The 15,820-nt window shown below is 56.1% G+C and overlaps 5 protein-coding genes and 1 non-coding gene across 6 annotated transcripts; 3 read left to right on the forward strand and 3 right to left on the reverse strand.

Annotated features, from left to right (window-relative positions):
* Nucleotides 1-3: 3 nt before the first annotated feature.
* Nucleotides 4-529, reverse strand: ACRALDRAFT_2037362 (uncharacterized protein; the record flags this gene model as incomplete). Its single annotated transcript, XM_071020831.1, has 1 exon — nt 4-529. A coding segment is annotated over exon 1 (259 nt), but the record flags the coding sequence as incomplete, so codon positions are not given.
* Nucleotides 530-1,218: 689 nt separating this feature from the next.
* Nucleotides 1,219-3,840, forward strand: ACRALDRAFT_1077792 (glycoside hydrolase family 95 protein). The gene is made up of 2 exons (XM_071018687.1): nt 1,219-2,392; nt 2,460-3,840. The coding sequence occupies exons 1-2, from the start codon at nt 1,236-1,238 to the stop codon at nt 3,751-3,753; spliced, it is 2,451 nt and encodes an 816-aa protein (XP_070871614.1). The 5' UTR covers nt 1,219-1,235; the 3' UTR covers nt 3,754-3,840.
* A 32-nt stretch (nt 3,841-3,872) lies between these two features.
* Nucleotides 3,873-3,955, reverse strand: ACRALDRAFT_t273. The gene has a single exon. It is a non-coding gene; the product is annotated as a tRNA-Glu (tRNA).
* A 1,906-nt stretch (nt 3,956-5,861) lies between these two features.
* On the forward strand, nt 5,862-6,584 carry ACRALDRAFT_1072488 (uncharacterized protein; the record flags this gene model as incomplete). Its single annotated transcript, XM_071017986.1, has 1 exon — nt 5,862-6,584. One exon carries the CDS (start codon nt 5,862-5,864, stop codon nt 6,582-6,584), a length of 723 nt encoding a protein of 240 aa, XP_070871615.1.
* A 387-nt stretch (nt 6,585-6,971) lies between these two features.
* Nucleotides 6,972-9,273, reverse strand: ACRALDRAFT_1083282 (uncharacterized protein; the record flags this gene model as incomplete). The annotated part of the gene is made up of 2 exons (XM_071019427.1): nt 6,972-9,073; nt 9,228-9,273. The coding sequence occupies 2 exons, from the start codon at nt 9,271-9,273 to the stop codon at nt 7,107-7,109; spliced, it is 2,013 nt and encodes a 670-aa protein (XP_070871616.1). The 3' UTR covers nt 6,972-7,106.
* Nucleotides 9,274-9,555: 282 nt separating this feature from the next.
* ACRALDRAFT_1052369 (uncharacterized protein) lies at nt 9,556-14,630 on the forward strand (the record flags this gene model as incomplete). Its single annotated transcript, XM_071015726.1, has 5 exons — nt 9,556-9,853; nt 9,906-10,009; nt 10,072-11,053; nt 11,126-12,420; nt 12,486-14,630. The coding sequence occupies 5 exons, from the start codon at nt 9,556-9,558 to the stop codon at nt 14,235-14,237; spliced, it is 4,431 nt and encodes a 1,476-aa protein (XP_070871617.1). The 3' UTR covers nt 14,238-14,630.
* Nucleotides 14,631-15,820: the final 1,190 nt, after the last annotated feature.

Below are 15,820 nucleotides of genomic sequence, written 5' to 3' on the forward strand. Positions count from 1 at the left end.
AAATACCGTCACCAGACGCCTTACACTACGCATCGGGATGGTAGTCACCGGGCAAGTTTCTCATCTGCGTATATCGACTCCTCCGACTTCCTCTCTCGAACTTGGGGTCGAGGTGGGCCTTCAGGGGTCCGTTACCTGAGTCAGCACTGGCGCCCGAGCACCGATGCCGGGGTGGACCGGCCGGGTGTGGGGCCCGCATATCGGACATCTTACACGAGCCGGCGATTGCTGAATGATGCTGCAGGTAGCGAGGACATCTCAGGCCAGCAATAAGTCGACTGAAGGGATATACCGGCTGGCATCCTGGGTCATTATCCATCAGCGTCATCCGCAGACGTTCTTGATTGCAGAGCGGGGCTTCTTTTCCCTCTACCTCGACAGACGGTACGGCAAGATGAGGCCTGGGCCTCGTCGCAAATGCTCACTTAAACCGGGTGCAGTGCGGGGAAGTATCGCAGGGTTTTTCTGCTCGTGTATACAGCAAGTCGACGCAAATGTCGAGCAAATGTACCCCACCTACGCGTACCTACGAAGTATAGGCGTGGAGTTCTACACGTAGGTACATTTGCTTGATGGTCGTGTCTAGCCACTATATGGACCGGAAATTGAGACGAATGTCTGTGGGTCTTGGAAGCAAGCGAAGGCGAAGAATCGCGACAATTGGCACGACTTACAGACGCAGTGCAGGAATTGGCGAGAGCCAGAGGAGTCGACACTGGTGCTCCGTGGAACTGCCGTCAAAATACCCGTCGGATGAATATAAACCGATGAGGGGTGATTAATAAGAACATCCGAGGTGGGAGACAATGCCAGCAGAAGCAATGGGAATTCGCTCTTCCGGCATGTGTATATTGGTGGAAAACAGGGAGGTTTATAGAAGGGTGCAGCGTATGGTTACCTTTGAAAGACATGATCGTCCCTGTGTGGGGAAATGCGGCACAACATAACATCACGACGACGGACGTCGCGGGGTGATTCCAGGAGGGGAGCTACGTAGGATCGGTAATGGAGACGAAACCGTGGATATCCTAGACATGGTATTGGCGCGCCTCGCTGGCACAGTAGCTGGTCTGTGATCTGTTCCCGACTGACAGCGGGGTTGGGTCAAGATGAACGTCAGCATGTTGACTTGGGAGCGAAAGACAACTGTACTGTGATATAAAAAGGGATGCTTTTCCGGTCCTGGAGCACTCGCTGGACGATATTAGCACCTGAGTGCAGAAAACAAAGAAATCATGCGCATGCGTCCGGGATTCGTCACCGCGGCCGCCCTGGCCCTGATCGCGGACTTGTCTGAGCCCGTTCTTGCCAGTCCTAATACTCGCCTATGGTATGCTTCGCCGGCGCAGGAGTGGACGGATGCGCTCCCCATCGGAAACGGGCGGCTAGGAGCCATGATCTTCGGGAATCCGGTCAACGAGCGAATGCAGGTCAACGAAGAGTCAGTCTATTCGGGCGGGTACAGGTCCAGAGTGAACCAGAATGCCCTCGAAACCCTGCCGCAGGTGCGGGAGCTGCTGGCTTCCGGCCGCGTAGCTGAAGCCGAGAAGCTCGCCAAGGTCGGGCTGACGGCCACGCCCGAGTCGATCCGCCACTACGAGACGCTGGGCGAGATGATGCTCGAGTTCGACGGGACGTCCGGCTACGACAGGGCGAGCTACGAGCGCTGGGTCGACCTCGAGACCGCCGTCGCAGGCGTCGTGTTTACAGTGGGCGATACTCAGTTCCGCCGCGAGATGTTCTCGTCGTACCCTGACAACGTCGTCGTCCACCGACTTACGGCCGAGGGGGGAAGCCGGAAACTCTCCTTCAACATCCGGGTCCACCGTCCCTTTGGAGGCGATAACAGTGCTTCGGACTACGGGTACAACCGTAATGGGAACACCACGTACATGGTGGGCGGGACGCAGAGTAGCGACCCCATAATCTTTGCATCGGGCCTCACCATCCAAACCGACGGAGACCTCCGGGCCATCGGCGAGTTTCTGCTCGTCGATAACGCCACCGAGGCAACGGCCTTCTTCACCGCCGCCACGACGTACCGCCACGAGGACCCAGTCGCGGCAGTCAATGCGACCTTGGCCAAGGCGGTGTCGTACAGCTACGAGGAACTCCTCCAGCGGCATCTGGATGACTATCAGCCGTTGTTCGAAGCATGTACATTGGAGATTGGCGATGAGGACAGCAGCGGCTCACATCTCCCCACCGACAAGCGTCTCAACGCGATGCGAGCGGGAGGCAAGGACACAGGGCTCGTCTCCCTTCAGTTCCAGTACGGGAGGTACATGTTGATTTCGTCGTCGCGCGAGGGGACACTCCCTGCCAATCTGCAGGGGATATGGTGTAAGGACTTTGAGTCGGCATGGGGGTCCAAGTACACGGTCAACATCAAGTAAGTGTTGTAGCCTCCTGGGTAGGCGACGATGGTGATGTCTGACATAATGCCTTTGTTTGATTAGCCTGGAGATGAACTACTGGCCCGCCGAGGTGACCAACCTCCCCGGTTTGCATCACCAGTTGTTCGACCTCCTTGATCTCATGCACGAAACGGGCAAGCACACCGCGCGCGAGATGTACAATGCCTCGGGATGGATGAGCCACCACAACACCGACCTCTGGGGGGACACGGCGCCAGAAGACCGCTACCTCCCGGCTACGTATTGGACGCTGTCTTCGGCGTGGCTGAGCACCCACATCCTCGAGCACTACTACTACTCGGGCGACGCGGACTTCCTCCGGTCGAAGCTGGGCATTCTTTCCGACGCCATCCTCTACTACCTCGACACGCTGCAGCCGTACGAGGCGGGCGGCGAGACCTACCTCGTCACCTCGCCGTCGGTCTCGCCCGAGAACACATACAAGCTGCCCGACGGCACGAGCACCTCCATGGCCATCGGTCCGGCATGCGACTTTCAGATCCTCAGGGAACTCTTCACCGGCTTCCTCGACGCCGTGTCGGCGCTTGGGGACGACCACCCCGTGGAAGCCTCCTTCTTGGAACGGATCGAGGAGACACTGGGCCGGTTCCCGCCGCACCAGATCTCAACACGATACCCGGGCGTACTGCAGGAGTGGCTGGAGGACTTCGAGGAGAGCGAGCCGGGCCACCGGCACATCACGCACCTGTACGCCCTGCACCCGGGGTCGCAGATCCCGCCCCCCGGGGCGCCGGGCCACAACAAGACCATCTGGGATGCCGCGCGACGCACGCTCGAGTATAGGCTGGAGAACGGCGGCGCCGGGACGGGCTGGTCGCGCGCATGGACGATCAACTGGTTCGCGCGCCTGCTGGACGGCGCGGAGCTGGAGGAGCATGTTTTCCACTTCTTCAACAGCAGCGTGTATAACAACCTGTTTGACGCGCACCCGCCCTTCCAGGCCGACGGGAACTGGGGCTTTACGAGCGGCGTGGCCGAGGCCCTGCTGCAGTCTCACATGCGCTATGAGGATGGCGTGCGGGAGGTCTGGCTGCTGCCGGCGCTTCCGCCGGGGTGGTCCTCCGGTAGCGTCACCGGCCTCGTGGCTAGGGGCGGTTTCGTCTTTGACCTCGAGTGGGAGGCTGGGAGGTTGAGCAGCTTCAAGATGAAAAGCCGACTAGGTGGAGATGTCGTTGTCAGGTTTGGCGTGGGCGGTGCGGCTCGTGGGAGGGTGAGTACGGATGGTGGGTTGGAGGCACGAGATGGCGGTGATAACAAGGTCAGGGTGACGACGGAGAGAGACGGGGTTTACGAATTTGACATTGGATGGGATTGATTATGAGTGGGTTCAAAGCATCAACAGGGGAGCATACAAGAAGTGAGGGGGAAAAAAAATCGAACCGTCATGATGGAATTTCACAATAAAAAGACCAAAAAAAGAAACTCCGAAGTGTTTTCCGAATCGGGGAATCGAACCCCGGGCCTGTCGGCGCTACTCAGATGAGAGCGACAAATGTTAACCACTACACCAATTCGGATGATTGGTTGTTATGTACACCATGCCGCAAACCCTACCTGATAACCCCTAATTCGTATCCACGCACAATGATACACAATGCTATGTCAGGCGTATTAATCGCTGCAAAAATGTCAAAAAGGGACGTGCGCAAGGTAGCTCTACTTTGTCACCCACCACACATTGCGGGTCTAGGGATAGGACATCATGGGACTCGGTACTATCAGAGTCGGGCGATTAGGGGATTTGGAGTATCTCAATACAAGGCCACCTCACGATTCTCATGGCAGTGTAGGTACTGGTGTACCTTATGCTGCAAGCTGCGATGCGACACACGGGCACCCGAGAGTTGAGGGAAGACATGACCTGGCTCGACAGTAAAGCGCCGGCCCCATAGGTAGGTAAGCTTCGGGCTAAGCTTTTGTGGGGTTTGACTTGCAAGATAGGACGAACTGCCCCTGGCGATCGAGAGAAACGAACAGGTAACGCGAAGGGAGCGGACATGTGGACAAATGGGGCGAAACTCGGAGGCCCAAGCCCAAAAGTCCGTGATAAGAACCGATTAGGACCGAATGCAGGCAGAGGAACATGGAAGATACCCGAAGACATCAAGCTGGTGCAACCAAGGCCGCATGGGATGGTCAAGAGTTAACGTTACCGTTTTCCCACTTGGAGTTTCAAAGAAGAGGGGGCAGGGGAAAGACTCCAAGAAGCCCCCTGACTAGGTATTTGATCTATAAGACCGCTCCTGAGTAAGGCCTCGGTTGGGAATAGGGTAGCACCGCTAACTGCCCAGGAACCTCGAGAGACGAGAACATGAAGGGACAGGGGCGTTACAGCAAACCGCCCAGCTTCTTGGCGGAGAGCGCCCAAACCAAAGCATGTAACATGTGAATGTGTTCAGTGAGTGTATGATAGAGGAAAAGGGGACACGGGACGACGCGGTAGAGACGAACTGTTTTCCTTCCGTCCTTCAACTCCATGGACAGGAGAACACATGCACACACATGTCATCTCAACGACCACATCGTCACAGGTACCGTACTGTCATTCGTCGTACAAGTCAGGACCTCCGTACGTCCGCTGGTCCTTCGACTTCCCATGGCAGACCCATCTCCTCTTTCCAGTGTCCATCTTCATGTTTCCCCCCTTGGCCCTGTCCCTGGCGCAACCACTGCTTTCGCCTCACAGCAGTTCGAGGGACGGCGTGATGGAAAAATACGGCCATGCCCGAATTCATGTCGTCCCGATTCTATGTGACGCCACGGGACGGGATCGGCGCGTGTAACTATTCTCCTTGTGTCTTTATGCCGTCCACTATCAACAGTCATGGCAAGTGCCGATGAACCCGTACCATGTTGCTTCATCCATCTTAGACGACTCGTCTTCGGAGACGGGCCCAGTTCAGACAAGGCACGGGGGCAATGGGATCTTATCCTACATTGTCCTACGCTGCCAGTGCCAACCGACTCTAATAGGACTGGTATCCTGTTCGAAGTTGCGTGCAACATGCGAATCAAAGGGGACCATCCCCGTATAGACCTCATTGACGCCCATGTGTCTGGAATACGCATTTCGCCGAGTACTGGGACGGGATGAATCTGATGCCGCGATATCTTGGTTTCCCCTTGACCTTTAAACGCGCTGGACCATGAACGTATTGATCCTGAGCGGCGAGAGGTCCATAAAGAGACGCAGCCTTCCTTCAAAGGAGACATTCAACTCAATACTTCTCCAACAACAGGCTTTTGTTCTACATTCCTCTACTGAGCACGATTGATTCGCCCAGGCTGTCATACAGCTCAATACCTCCCTTGCTCTCGCATATAGCCAAAACTATCTTACACCTGCAGTGCTCCCGTAACAAGACAACCCCTGAAAGCTCTATGCAATTATCCTCCATCGAGCATACGAACCAAAACGGCATGATGAAGACTGTCTCTGTTGCCTCCACCGCCGTTATTCTCCTCGGCCTGGCTGGCGCCCACATGGAGATGAGCTGGCCACCCCCTTTCCGCTCCCGCTATAACCCGTTCACCACCGACATCGACTATAGCATGACCAACCCCCTCAGCTCGTCCGGCTCCGATTTTCCCTGCAAGGGCTACCATGAGCTTCTCGATACGGCCCAGGGCGGGTCCGTCGTCGAATGGGATGCTGGTCAGCCTTACAACTTTTCCGTTGCCGGTTCGGCTACGCATAACGGGGGGAGCTGCCAAGCCTCTCTGTCCTACGATAAGGGGGCGACCTGGACCGTTATTCACTCGTATATCGGCAACTGTCCCCTGGAGCCTGTCTGGGAGTTTACCCTGCCCAACGATACTCCCTCCGGTAGCGCCCTCTTCTCTTGGTCCTGGTTCAATAACATCGGAAACCGCGAGATGTACATGAACTGCGCCCACGTTACCATCTCCGGAAGTGAATCTACTGGCATCCAGGCGCGTGGTCCTGAGGACCCCTTTCACGGCCGCCCCGACATGTTCGTCGCAAACGTCGGAAACGGTTGCAGGACCATCGAGGGCGCTGATGTTGAGTTCCCGGAGCCTGGCCCGGATGTTGACAACATTTCCAGCAAATCCGCACCACCAGAGGGCTCTTGCGGTGCCTCTTTTGCGCTTAATCATCGCTATGCCATGGCTTTCCGTGCCTGAGTGGTTTTATTGCTTGCCTGTTTCCAGAAGGAAGAGAATGAGACTGCAGAGGACGAGTTCCTTAACTTCACGCGTGAGAGTTACACGAGCATAAAAGCATCGTGACTGAGATTTGGGCCTATTATTTCATTCTTGTATATTGGCGATTGTACATAGATCTTCCCGTATATATAGACTCGGTTCTAAATCTGGTGTTCTTTAAGTGAGACCATCTTCATCGCAAAGTATTCCTGCACATCGGTCCAAGTGAATAGTAAGGAGAGCGGAGGACAGCACCAGACTGAATACCTTTCTACGACTGACGATATCTAGACCAGTCTTGTGTCCACTCCCCCCCCCCCCCCCCCCCCCAATTTTTTTCTTGCCCCTTACTTCCTTCATCACTGGCGCCGGGTGAGATTGGGCAGCTGTGAAGTTAAGATTCGCTATTTACTCGGGGATATTTTGTCTTGTGATACAGTGTACAGTGTTTCTACAGTTGATAATACATTCGATCGCCCTCAAAGCGGTGCCACAAACCCGCTACTCCTCCGTTGGCACCTCGGCGTTCTCAGGCTCTTTACGCCACATGCCCTCCAGCTCCTCGCGAAGTTCGGTGAAGATGACCACCTGGCGGTTAAGAGAGTCACGTCTCTTCTCCATTACCCTCCGAGTCTCTGCGTCGATGCTGTCCCCCGTCCGGGCAATCTGCGCCGTTAGACTAAGAAGCTCCCGGGCCAGCTCCACCACCTCGACCAGTTCCCCATACATCCTGGCGTTCTTGATCATTTTGGGTCTCCTGGTCTCCACGAGTTGGGGAAACAATGCGGCCTTGCTGGCGCGGACGTATGGATCCCATACCCGGTTCACCAGCTCCACCGACTGGCCGACGTCAACTCCACTCGCCGTAGCATCCTGCCCACTTAGAGACGCTTCGACCCGGGCCCGCCGCTGGGGGACCTCTAGGTACATCCACAGGGCCTTGGCGTCGGGCACGCGATTGCCGCTCTCGCCGGCGCCGCGCACCATAGCTTCCACAATGGTAGATGCGTTGTCGACGACATTGGGATTGCGGAGGTCGCGGAAGCAAGCCGACAGCGCAGTACGGAATAGGTAAGGCGATTGGATGGTCGGTGGGGCGGCACTTAAGACGCGAGCCACCTCGGCGCTCGACCTGCCCAGATGCAAGAGTCGGATCATCTGCTCCCAGAGCTTGGCGTCCGGTTCGATGCCCCCATCGCGAACGAGGTGATCCCAGTACCTCACGGCCGCAGTGACGAGGCGCACTTCAGCTAGGGCGGTAAGGACGAGGGAAAGAGTGTTGAGCCCAGGTTTGGGGGGTTGAGAGGCGGCTTTCTTGCGCGACTTGGATGCCGTGGAAGAGGGCGGACCAGCCATCCCTTGATCAGTTTTCGGCTTTGTTCTGGTAGACTCCTGAGTATCTAGCCTGGGGATGCCCATCGTCTGTTCCAATAGCGCAAGAACATCCCGCGGCCCGGCTTTCTTGTCATAGAGCAGGTTACGGCCCATGGCGCCCACGAGCTGCTCATCGAGGGCGAGGGAGCCCCCGCGCCAACTGCGCATCACTTCCTCCCACACAGAACGGCTATGTTCGACCATCTCCTTGATGCGACCATCCGCCTCGCTAGTGGACGAGCCCTCGGCATCGACCTCAGGGTTCAGAGCCCAGGAGCGAAGACCTTGTAGAATCGCGGTGTAGGTCTGAGCCGTCGGGACGAGCTTATCTTTTTTATTCATCGAGCTTTTGTCTCCATCTGCACCATCATGCAGGACCTCGTCGACAAGGGTAAACATGGTATCGATGTCGCCGGCACGGGCACAGACGTGCAGCACGGCGTTGAGGTGGATGATGTTGGGCTTCACACCGGGATGGCGGCGCATGGCGCGGAAGAGCCGGATGGCTTCGGACACGGCCAGCTCGCGATGGGGGGAGAGCGCGAATCCGCGGAATAGGACGGTGTAGGTATGGGCGTCTGGGCGCTGAGCGCGCTTCTTCATGTCGTTGAAGAGGCGGACGGCGGTGCGGAGGCGTTGAGCCTGAAGTTGGTGGTCGATGAGGTGGTTCCATGCCACTGTGCAACGCTGGTCCTTGCTCGCGGTTTGGACGAGGAGGAGAGTTTCCTCGAACCGCTCGGGGTTCTTGCGAAGCGTGCGCTCAACGTGTTTGGCGATGGTGAACGAGTCGTGCATGTGCTCGAGGTGCTTCCTGACGGCGTGGCGAAGCTTCTGTTGCTTCTTCTTTCCCGTTATTGTATCCAAGTCTGGGTCTGCATCTTGACCTGCATCTTTCAGTCTCTGTGAGGGCGCCGGTGCACCCTGAACAGGAGCACGGGTAGCGGACGGGAGCGTCGCCAAACGTCGCGTAAGCTGGGGAGGTGGTCTGCGAGGTAGGGAAGATTCGAAGAAGGCCGTCGCTGGCGACTCCAATAATGGCCCAACGGCACGCCTCAGGCATGCCCTGCACGAAAACATCTCGTTATACCTTGGTTCTGGGTAAGCACGACATGTAAATCAGACCCTGTCCCAGTACAGTCTGACTTGAGTCTCGAGATTTTTTGGATAATCTCCCGGTCAAGAATCGAATCCTTATCTTATCTCTTATCGTCATCTCTGCAAAAAAGGGATAGCATACGGAGTACGTACCTGTGGCTGGCTTCTGTGGCTGGTCCCACTTTGACTGGCGGGGCATCTTTAGGCAGAACGCGACGCCAACACGAAAGACGCGTTACCTTGTCTTTAACGCGTCTCCCCAACGAGCGGGTACGAAGTACGTTGTACTTGCCTTCCACTTCCAAAAGGAATCCTCAAGTCACAAGAGCATCAACAAGCACCACACCACACTGACAACAACACCAACCCCTTGCTTAGAGCGAGCCAGCTACCCACAGGCCTGCCAATTCACCACTCGATCATGCTCTTGACCTTTTCTCGTCCTTCTTAACCTCAGAGAACCACGCCCATAAATCTCACTATGTCGAGAGTCGACCGGCGTGCCAAATTGGCCGAGCTTCGTGCTCTTCGCCAGTCCGGCAAGAAGGCGTTTGAAACCTACAAAGTCGAGGATGTAGATGATCTGTACGAGGAAGTTGACGAGAATCAATACAAGAAGATCGTCCGGGACCGGCTCAACGAAGACGACTTTGTCGTCGACGACAACGGCGAGGGTTACGCCGATGATGGTCGGGAAGAATGGGACCGCCTCCCTCAGTACCATTACGCCTCCGACAGTGACGAGGAGATGCCCGTGGGAGGAAGACCAAGTAAAGCTGGTAGGTGGTTATGGAAGGGGAAGATACACCGAACCCCGCTGACTCCTCGTAGCAAAGAAGCGAAAGGAAGAAGAGGCGGCCAAGAAGGACGCTAACGACCGCGATATCACCGAATACTTTACCAAGGGTGCTGGAAAGGCGCCGCAAAAGACCAAGGTAGGCTCAGATGACAGGAATCCAACTGCACTAGTACTGGAGTACTGATTAGTTATGTGCAGATTGTGAAGACAAAGGACGACGACGACTTCCTTGCCGACCTCCTGGGCGAAGTCGACTCCAATATTCCGGTCCCTCCGCCTCGCCCAGCTAAACGCAACCGCTCCCCGGAACCACGTCGTGTCCGCGTACTCTCCCCAGCCCCCGAAGCCACCCCACCATTGGTGAAGAGAAAGAAGGTCACCGATGACCGATTGCCGTCACCCCCTGCACCAGACAGTGATTTTCTGGACGACGATTTTATTCCTCCCATGGACGACGACCCTGCTCCCGTAGTGGAAGATGTCCAAATGACCGACCCCGCCCCATCATCTCCGGCTGCTAAAGTGGCCGAACGAAGGGCTCAGATCAAAAAGGAAGCCGAGGATGACGAGGACGACGACATGATGGAAGTGGCACATGCTGGGACCGTTAAATTACCGAGTGTCAACCTGGCCGGCTCACGACCGCCTAAGAAGCTCGTCAAGCCAGATCCGTACCCCTCCCCGCTTCAGTCGTCGCCGCCACAGGGTACCAATGCGACTGTGGACTCGTCTTCCTGGAACAACATCACAAGCAACCTCAATGTTGTTAGCAGTTCCCATGAAGAAGTGAGAAGCGTGGGGAAAATCGATTATAAGGACGCCATTGAGGAAGACGGCAGCTTGAACATGTTTTGGACCGACTACACCGAAGTTAACGGCAGCCTCTGCCTGTTCGGCAAAGTCTTGAACAAGAAGACGGGCCAGCACGTCAGTTGCTTCGTCAAGATTGATAACATCTTGCGAAAGCTCTATTTCCTTCCCCGAAAAACTCGCGTTCAGGGCGGAGAGGACACAGGTGAAGAGGTCGAAATGATGGATGTTTACAATGAAGTCGACTCCCTCATGTCCAAGATGAACGTGGGATACTACAAGATCAAAGCATGCACCCGGAACTACGCCTTTGAACTGCCTGATGTCCCGAGAGAAGCGCAGTACCTGAAATGTCTTTATCCGTACAATAGTAAGTTCCCCCCGACTCCTGGAGATCAAGGTATGAAAGCCGCGCGGACGCATCCACTAACTCCAATACCAGAGCAGGTTATTGATGCCACGAAATCCGGCGAGACCTTCTCCCACATCTTCGGCACCAACACGGCCCTGTTTGAGCAATTCGTTCTCTGGAAAAACGTCATGGGCCCCTGCTGGCTCAAGATCAAGGATGCCGAATTTGGTGCCCTGAAAAACGCCTCGCACTGCAAGTTGGAGGTCCTCGTCGAGCATCCCGATATGGTGGCTCCCGTCAGCGATTCGGACAACCTTGACGCTCCCCCGCTGACTCTGATGAGCGTCGCCCTGCGGACCACGTTTAATGCGAAGGATAACAAACAGGAGATTTTGGCCATCAGTGCGAGAATCTACGAGAAGGTCTCCCTAAGCGACACCACTCCGGCCGACAAGCTCCCGTGCCGCACCTTCACGCTCGTCAGGCCGCACGGCACGTCCTTCCCCATGGGCTTCGAGAAGCTGGCCAAGGAGCGCAACAAGGGTCTCATCAAGACCTTCCGTCAAGAGTCGGAGATTCTGATGTTCTTCCTTGCCCAAGTGGACGTCGTAGATCCCGACGTGATCCTGGGCCACCAGCTGGAAGGCGTAGACTACAGCGTGCTGCTGAATCGTCTCCAGGAGAAGAAGACGCATCAGTGGTCGAGACTCGGTCGCCTCAGGCGGCATCAGTGGCCGGCCGCCATTGGAAAGACCGGTGGCAACGTATTTGCCGAAAGGCAGGTCATGGCAGGCCGTCTGCTGTGCGACCTTGCCAACGATGCCGGAAAGTCGGCCATGTACAAGTGCCAGTCGTGGAGCTTGACCGAGATGTGTAGCCTCTACCTGCCCGGTAACAACCATCGCCGCGACATCGATAACGAGGCCGCCCTCAAGACGTGGGCTACGCACTCCAAAGAGGGCATGATGGACTACGTGACGCACATCGAGGCGGACACGTATTTCATCGCCGCCCTGGCCCTCCAGGTCCAGCTGCTTCCCCTGACCAAGGTGCTGACCAACTTGGCCGGCAACTCGTGGGCGAGGACACTCACCGGTACCCGTGCTGAGCGGAACGAATACATTCTGCTGCACGAATTCCACCGGAACAAGTATATCTGCCCCGACAAGCAAACCTTTTCCAGGGGTAGGCCCGGCAAAGCAGAGAATCGAGACGACGAGGAAGGAGAGGGCAAGAAGAAGGACAAGTACAAGGGCGGTCTTGTTTTCGAACCCGAGAAGGGCCTCTATGACAAGTTTGTCCTCGTCATGGACTTCCACTCGCTGTATCCGTCCATTATTCAGGAGTACAACATTTGTTTTACAACTGTTGACCGATCCGCTTTGGTAAGTCAAGAGAAGAGGAAGCAGACGGCCCGTTTTGCACGATGTTATCTAATGCCATTTTGCAGCAGGATGATGAGGACACTGTACCAGAAGTCCCCGAGGACAAGGAACAGGGTATCCTTCCCAAGCTCATTGCCACCCTGGTCAGCAGGAGAAGACAAGTCAAGAACCTGATGAAGGACAAGAATGCGACACCCGAAGAGCTCGCCACCTGGGACATCAAGCAGTTGGCTCTGAAGCTCACTGCCAACTCGATGTACGGCTGTTTGGGTTATACCAAGTCGCGGTTCTACGCCCGGCCACTGGCCGTGTTGACGACGTACAAGGGTCGCGAGATCCTCCGCAGCACCAAGGAACTCGCCGAGAGCAACGCACTCCAGGTGATTTACGGCGACACCGATTCGGTCATGATCAATGCCAACGTGGAGAGCGTCGCGGACGCCGTCAAGGTCGGCAACGAGTTCAAGAAGGCCGTCAACGAGCGGTACAGGCTGCTCGAGATTGACATTGACAGCGTCTTCCGACGAATCCTCCTGCAAGCAAAGAAGAAGTACGCCGCCATCAACCTCGTCGAGAACAACGGCAAATACATCGAGAAGATGGAAGTCAAGGGGTTGGACATGAAGCGTCGCGAGTACTGCGCCCTGTCCAAGGAGATATCCAGCAGGATCCTCAACGAGATCCTCTCGGGGGACGAGACCGAGGTGTCCGTGTCTCGTATCCACGAGTACCTCCGCGAGATTGCAGGGAAGATGAGGGACCAGGCCATTCAGGCGTCCAAGTACATCATCTTCACTCAGCTCGGAAAGGGACCCAAGGAATACCCCAACGGTGACTCCATGCCCCAAGTGCAAGTCGCACTCCGCGATCTCGCTCGCGGCAAGACGGTCCGGAAGGGTGACGTCGTCTCGTACATCATAACCGGCGACGGCAAGAGCTCCGAGCCCGCCCCCAAGCGAGCCTACGCACCCCCCGACGTTCTGAAACCCGGCTCGGATCTGGTCCCGGACGTGGAATGGTACATCGGCAAGCAGATCTTCCCTCCCGTCGAGCGTCTCTGCGCCAACATCCAGGGCACCTCCACCATCCAGCTGGCCGAGTGTCTCGGCCTGGACATCAAGCGGTACAACGTGCAGAAGAGGCAAGACGGTTCTGGCGACAACGACTTTGAAATCCACCCGCTCGAGTCCCAGATCCCCGATGAGATCCGCTTCGCCGACTGCGCACGCCTCTCGCTCCGCTGCCGCTCCTGCAAGGTCTCGTCCGTCTTTGAAGGCCTGTACGCCCAGCCGTCCAGCGTATCGGCCTCTGGCATCATCTGCCCCGCCTGCCGCTCCATCATCCCCCCGATCTCCGTCGTGGCGCAGGTCGAGCGTGCCGTCCGCCTCCAGACAGCCAGTTACTACGAGGGCTGGCTCGTGTGCGACGACTCGTCGTGCTCCGTGCGCACGCGCCAGATGAACGTCTACGGCACGCGGTGCCTGGGGCCGCGAGGCCTGGCGCGCGACTGCCTCGGCCGCATGCGCTACGAGTATACGGAAAAGGCCATCTACAACCAGCTCGTGTATTTCGCGGGCCTATGGGACGTGGACAAGGCGCGTGAGAAGGCGTCTGCCGCCCCGGCCGAGGGAGAGAATCATCTGTCGCGCGAGGACCGGGAGAAGATCCTCGCCTTGGCGGAGCACAACCGCAGGCGGTTCGACACGGTCAAGGGCGTCGTTGACAAGTACCTCGACAAGTGTGGACGGCAGTGGGTCGCCATGGATACGCTCTTCGCCAAGCTTGGTTTCAACAAGCTTCTCGCCCCAACTGCCTAATTGAGAGCACACGAACGAAGGGAGGGGAGGCGGGGTTGGGGTGGACAGAAGTCACGTCTTTCTCCTGGTCTCATGTTGGAAAATGACATCTGGAGTGAGTGGGCTTTACCGCGTATGGGATGATGGAAAGGACGCGGCGCATTCAGATTCCTGTCGTCTTTAGCTGGCTTGATTATTCTTCTCTGCGTCGATCATGATGTGCAAGGTCTATGGCATTGGGAACCGGTGTCTTGGGTCATTAGGAAGGGCAACACGATTTGCTTCTGTATTACGGAACGGCGTTTGGGACAAAGGGTGTGTAGATGGAGGAACTTTGAGTAGTATCATACACAGGTAGTTACCGTAATGAACACCGCCAGACGGTCTCTTGGACATTATCTTCGTCTTGGACCTTCGAAATGCGTGATCTGGCAGAACGTAGCGACTCGCATGAACTCTATATGGTCGGTCACATGTCATGATAACTAGGTACTGTGATGGACTTACACTGCCCGTCAACTCTTGGTGTTCCCATACCTCTAGGAAATCATAATACAGTCATACAGCACATATACTCCACGGCACTTTCAACACTTATTCCCCAGAGATCATTCGTCTAGTAATTAAAAATGTACTACAAGTTGTGAAAAGGAACGAGAAATGCTTTGCCCATTGCCTACTTGGTAGCGCTGGGTGGCCCCGGGTGGTCTGAACCGACTTGTACAGCTAGCTGCTCTCCTGATAACCGATTATACCGTTGGCGACCGGCAGAATCGGCACCACCGCTGCTGTGAATCACCACCTCTCCCGTTGAAGGTCTCGTCCGTCGCTTCTCTCCCCAGTGAGAACCGACGGTCTGAACTTCTCCCTGCCCAGCCAGCTCCAAATCCAAGAGGCTCGTTCGTTTACTTGGACAACCGGGTCCCTAGCCACAGCGACTAAAGCAGAGTGTCAGAAAGGAAACAAGGATCCTGACCACGTAAAGAAACAAAATCCCCTCTGCAATCCATCACAGTGCGTTTCAAATGTCGTGGTCCCTACTCAATAAATACCCCTGCTTCTTTCCCTCGAACCCATTCCGTCCGGTCCATACGAAGGAAATTTCTGCACCGCAGTCCCCTATCTTTGGGCCTCTCCCCGGTCATCCAGCCATCGTCGGGATGGAGTTGATCGGGAGAGACGTAACGAAAACGCATGTCGAAAAAAGACTTTTCCGGTGCGATATAATGAAGGGAAGAGACAAACAACGACGAAAGCCAGAAGAGAAAGACGAAGAAAAAACGCATAAAAAAAGCCCTGGTTTTCGGAACCTGTAAACCCTCCTCTTCCCGGTCGACTCGACCTCGGCCGGATGGTTCGTCTATGTTGGTCTCTCAAAGGTGGTATCATTACCCATGATGATGAAAAAGACGTGGTCAACTTTTGAAAACACGTTCTGTAAAAGCCCCATGTAAATGCACAAAACGGCCTTGCCCCCATTCTATCGGGTAACGCAATCGGACGGAAACAGATGTATTATCATCTCCCCTCTCACTTGCTCTCTCCCGCACCAGAAGTGTCGGGAACGGCCTTGGACAGTGCAGGGGAGGCTGCCGTCGATGGAG

Source organism: Sodiomyces alcalophilus, assembly GCF_042370955.1.
Source record: "Sodiomyces alcalophilus JCM 7366 unplaced genomic scaffold ACRALscaffold_8, whole genome shotgun sequence".
NCBI lineage: Eukaryota > Fungi > Ascomycota > Sordariomycetes > Glomerellales > Plectosphaerellaceae > Sodiomyces > Sodiomyces alcalophilus.

Bases quoted from the DNA above. Each gene is read 5' to 3' on its own strand.
- ACRALDRAFT_1077792 (XM_071018687.1), top strand. From the start codon at position 1,236: ATGCGCATGCGTCCGGGATTCGTCACCGCGGCCGCCCTGGCCCTGATC. The intron at 2,393-2,459 runs GTAAGTGTTGTA...TTGTTTGATTAG, and splicing joins AAGTACACGGTCAACATCAA to CCTGGAGATGAACTACTGGC.